This window comes from Nanorana parkeri, unplaced genomic scaffold (assembly GCF_000935625.1).
Source record: "Nanorana parkeri isolate BGI_ZX_2015 unplaced genomic scaffold, ASM93562v1 scaffold285, whole genome shotgun sequence".
In the NCBI taxonomy this organism is placed as follows: Eukaryota; Metazoa; Chordata; class Amphibia; order Anura; family Dicroglossidae; genus Nanorana; species Nanorana parkeri.
In genome coordinates this window covers 754,570-759,548 of record NW_017306553.1, presented here as the reverse complement: position 1 = coordinate 759,548, position 4,979 = coordinate 754,570, and the positions used below count along the sequence as shown (strand labels likewise).

Here is a 4,979-nt window from a genome sequence, read left to right as displayed (position 1 = left end):
AGAGTGACAATGCAGGAGCACACTAGGGAGACAGTTGTCACTCCATAACAGGAAGTGCCTGAACAAGGACCTTCATGGCAGAATCACCAGGCATGAATGCTGCTGCTGCAAAAAAAAAAAAAGGATTGAAAAAAAGGATTTGAAAGCATTTGTAATTATAATGATTGGGTTTAGATCTTCATTAAGGAAAATGTATTGAAGGAAAAAAAACAACATTATTTCTTATTAATTATTGTTCACCAGCAGCACATGCACATCACAGAAGCATAACAATAAATACCCAGTACTAAGTAAGTTCCCTCTTCCTCCCACATGACAACACTGGTGATGGGTGCAGTTGCGTCACAAGGGGGCTGCGGGGGGTGCCACCACTCACAGTCATTTTGGTGTCACCCCCCTATGAAAAGTCGGGCACTCGGTCATGGACTGAAAGCCCAACAGTGTCAGGAGAGAGGAGGGGACCTGGCAGCATACCTCATCCCGCCGGGTGAACGTCCCCTCTCCTCTCTGCCGGCATCCATCACCAAGATGGCCCCCGGCAGGCATCAATAAGATGCACGCGGCGACATCACGGGCATGCGCGATGATGTCACGGCGGGGTGTCGCCCCTTCTCCGCTCCGGGTGACACCCGGCCTCGGGAAGCCCCTGGATGGGTGATTGGTGGCTCAACCACCCAATGCTGTCACATTGGGTTGAGGAAAGGGTCCTCAGCCCTCTGTAAGCTCTAGTCCCAAATTAGAGTTTACACAGGCATACGACAGAAAGTGGGTTACTGGCAGTAGGGATGAGCTTAGGTCTGGACTGAACTCGGTCTGAACCTGAGCTCCTCCGACCAAGAAAGAGCCATGTTGACCCAATCACATGCAGTCCGGACATTCCCCGCCCCACAATAGCATGTCATGTACCATATATGGCCACATTAGGTAAATGTAATTTACCAAATATAGGCATGTAGCCATATAAGGTCAACAAAATTGCTGCATCCCGCCCCTATGCTTTTGTCAAGCTGCAGGCTGGGAATTCCAGAAGCGGATTGGGTGGCATGGAAGGAGCCTCCTTCCAGGGTCTGAAGAGCTTAGGTTTGGACCAGGTTCAGTCCGAACATGAGCTCATCACTAACTGGCAGAATCAACAGTTAAAAATATAGGGGAAAATGCCAGAAAAAAACATACAGCCTCCACATCTGTGGACTAGTAATTTGCTATATATACTTTTTTTTTTTGTTATATGATTTAGATCCCAAATTGCCCCCCAGAAAAAAAAAAATTCCCTCCAATTTGCATCAAAAAATAAAGTGTTCTGTAATCGTTCTATTTACTATCATACACTACTGTAATCCATCCTATGGAAGTGTACCCGAAAATGATTTTAGAATGTGGGCACCCGTAGCATAAATTATTCTAATAAAAACATTTTTCTTCTCCCCCAGCGGTTTTGGCATCATCCTCCTCACTGCTGCCTTATCACACCACCCTCGGCAGGACAAGCTACGCCGGTTTTATCACCCTGCTGCCCGCATGACCGGGAGTACGACCCTTCTGCCGTACTTTGCGGTGCACCTCAACAAGATGGGCTCCTTCCGGCGTCCCAGGCCACGGTTCATGAGCTCCCCGGCCCTCAGCGACTTGTCGCGATTCTACGCCAGCCGCCAGGTCCTGCAGCTCAACTCCAGCGTCCTGTGGAACAGGTAAAGCATTTCAGACATGTATATTTCATCTTGGGGTAAAAAAAAAAAGGTGTATATAGTCAGGGGTGAGTCAAATGCTTTGTTCAAAATGTCAGGAATACAACAACAAAAAAGGGTCTTTTAAAATTGCTATTTTTTAATACATTTCATAAAATAATCTGCGCACAGGGTGGAGTTCCAAAGGTAACTAAGCAAAGGTAATGCAGATTTGATAAAAGAGGTCAGCCATTGTTTTCTTTATTTAGAGGGTGTGATTTATTTTATTTATTTATTTGCGGGAGCAAAAGTTCACAGCTTGCCCCTGTTGGATGTCCCATATCGTTTGTTCAGTGCACAGTAGTCCTTCCTTCAAAATAAAAATATTTCCAGCACACAAAATCCTCCAATGGATTCCTCATTGTATGTCCGTAAAATCAGTACACGGCCACTGACGCCTTTCTGCCTATGTGACCTTAGTCATAGCTAAGGCCATACAGCCTCCCCGGGGCTCCGGCAGCCTAAGGATCGCTGACGTCATCACATTTAATGAAGGTCCATTGACTTGCATTAGACTTGATGGCGTCGAGAGCCACAGCCAGAGCGGAGAGAGAAAGAGGTGAACGCTGACCAAGGGCACATGAGCACATTATGCACACATTAATGCACGTGAGAATGGGACCTACATAGATCCTTATAGGTATCCCACCACACCCCTGACCGTTGTATCCCTTATGATCTCCAGCTGGCTAGGGCCATACAGCCTTCCCTGGACTCCAGCGGTCAAGGATCGCTGACGTCATCATGTCTAATGAAGGTCCATTGACTTGAGTTATACTTGAGGACGTTGAGAGCCATTCCACAGTCGGATCGGAGAGGGAAAGAGGTGAACGTGCGCACATTATGCGCACATTAATGCACATGAGAATGGGACCTAAATTGCTCCTTATAGTTATCCCACCACACTCCTGACCGGTGTATCCCTTATGATCTCCATAATGTTTGCTGCATTGACCTGCGGATGGTGCCATATTGATACAGAAGAAGTAAAGTATAACCAGCACACCAATATCCTCATTGATGAATCTTTATTGACATCAAATAATCATGATATGACAGACGATGGATATTGGTGTGCTGGTGACTCATTACTTCTTCTGGGCCCTACGTGGGACTGGCTGCGTCAGAAAAAAACAGGTCAAACCCAAGCTTTAAAATGTCATCTACACTGCTCTATTGAAGGTCATGGGAATCTGCTGATCTGCGTTTGACCTCCTGTCTCTGACGCACATCAAATGCAGGAAAACAATGCTCATGTACACAAGTCTTTATTGCTCATAAAAAATACCCTCATAAAACTATGGAACATCTAGGCTCCTCTAATGACCCCAAAAAAGAATGTTCTGTGTGGTTCTCTTTTGTACTAGGAAGAGTGTTCTTCTCTACTGGAAAGAACCTTCTTTTCCATCAGGTGCTCAGGTTGTCAGAATTATTAATGACAAGCTCTTCAAACTTAAGATTCTATATAACAGCAGAGCTTGTCTTCAAAAATTCACCAACCTCCAACAAGTATGACTAAATAATTTAAAGGGTCCTCAGACACTGACCCCCTCTCTTGTCAGGACTTGACACTTGAATGGTCATCTGGTTTCATGGGATCCTTTGCCAAGACCACAGGTTCCCTACAAGGGATCTCCCTGAAGTTTATTGGACAGGACAAAGGTTGTACAGAAAATGCACAGGTTCACTCAGGCTGTTTCTCAATTCCTCTTCCTGTTCCGTCTCTTGGCCGGGCTTTCCTTTCTCAATGTCCTTGTTGTCACCAATAGGATTGCTGGCCTGGCAGGGGAAAAATGGGACTTGATGCCAATGGTGGTGAGAGGATACAGACACTAAGGGTGCCTTAATATGATGTATTGAGTTAATGTAGAACTAACTTTTTAGTTTTGGTGGGTTATAACTAGGGCTCACTGCATTCTGCCCCTTTGTTTATAGCAAGCCGTGGGCAGGGAATTCCCACCAGTAGCTGATTGGGTGGTACGGAAGTTTGGAAAGGGCTCCTGTTGGGTTTGGAAGAGAGAGACCAGGATCAGGTTTGGTGTGAACTTGAGCTCTTCCAAACCCAGAAAGAGCTGCTGCCAAACATGAAAGAAAGCTCCTTCCATGCCACCCAATCAGCTGCTGGCCAGGAATTCCCCAACCCACAGTTTGACGTAGGGGTGCAATCCAATGACGTCATTGACCTTATATGGCTACATGCCTATATATGGTAAATCGCATTTACCTAATATAGCTGTGGCCATATATGGTAAATTACGTCAGCACAAGAATTCCTCCCCTTCATTTAAAAGCAGCTGTTGGGCAGGGAAAGCCCTTTACAACTGTTTGGGTGGAAGTGCCCATGGCACTTCCTTGGTCAGAGGAGCTGAGGTTTGGACTGGCTTCAGTCCGAACCTGATCTCGGCCCTAGCCTGAGAGCCCGACAGCTGCACGAGAGAGGAGGGGACCCGGCGGCATCCCTTCATTTCTATGCTGGCGTCTATCGCTGAGATGGCCACTGGCAGTAGAGTGGGTGTGACATCATTAAGCACATGTGCGATAACGTCATACACTTGCGCAATGATGTCATGCACATGCGTGATGACGTCTCCGCAGGTGACACCCGGCCTGGGGATGCCTCTGCCCCGTTGGTTTATTTTTGCCATCTGCAATGGAGAGATCACTTCACTTTCTGTCCAACAGCCACAACAGGAAGTGAGAGGAAATCCTTTCAAAGTGATGGATATCCCTCCTAAGTGAGGGAAGTTCCTGGTGGTCAGCAAGGTCACCGGAACAAGGGTCCCCATTGGAAGATTTCCTATATATACCAACGCAAGAAGCTCAGCATGACATCCAGGTAACCAGCTAAAAAATTGCAGCTCGTGTGAATTTTTAAAATTTTTTTCATTAAAGGTTTCCTATAAACTGGCCGCAGTCTGATGAAAGTCTCCTTGCATAATGTATTACGCGTATTGCTGTTTAGGGGCAGATGTGACATACTAAATTACTAGTGGTTTCCTTTCTCAGCGTGCAGAGCGCCGTCATCAACGTGTTCAAAGGAGGGGGCCTGCAAGCCAACGAACTCTACACCCTGAACGAGAACGTCAGGTACGCTATGGCGGGGTGCAGCTGTGACTGGGGTCAGGCTGGGGAATGCGGCTGCTGCTTCACACTTACACATCAGGTTTTGTTCTCACACTTTTGTGACTCTCACTTTCCTGATACTATTCATTCAGGGACCCATAACAGCCACTCCCTGGTCATGTGGCTGACGGA

General features: G+C 46.7%; 1 protein-coding gene across 1 annotated transcript in view; it reads left to right on the top strand.

The window, feature by feature from the left end:
- Positions 1 to 1,464: 1,464 nt before the first annotated feature.
- PRR5L (proline rich 5 like) overlaps positions 1,465 to 4,979 on the top strand; it is a 32,524-nt gene continuing 29,009 nt past the window's right edge. Inside the window, exons 1-2 of the mRNA XM_018557462.1 lie at positions 1,465 to 1,688; positions 4,731 to 4,811. Coding sequence (XP_018412964.1) covers positions 1,519 to 1,688; positions 4,731 to 4,811 — 251 coding nt within the window. The 5' untranslated portion in view covers positions 1,465 to 1,518. The remainder of the gene's footprint in view (positions 1,689 to 4,730; positions 4,812 to 4,979) is intronic.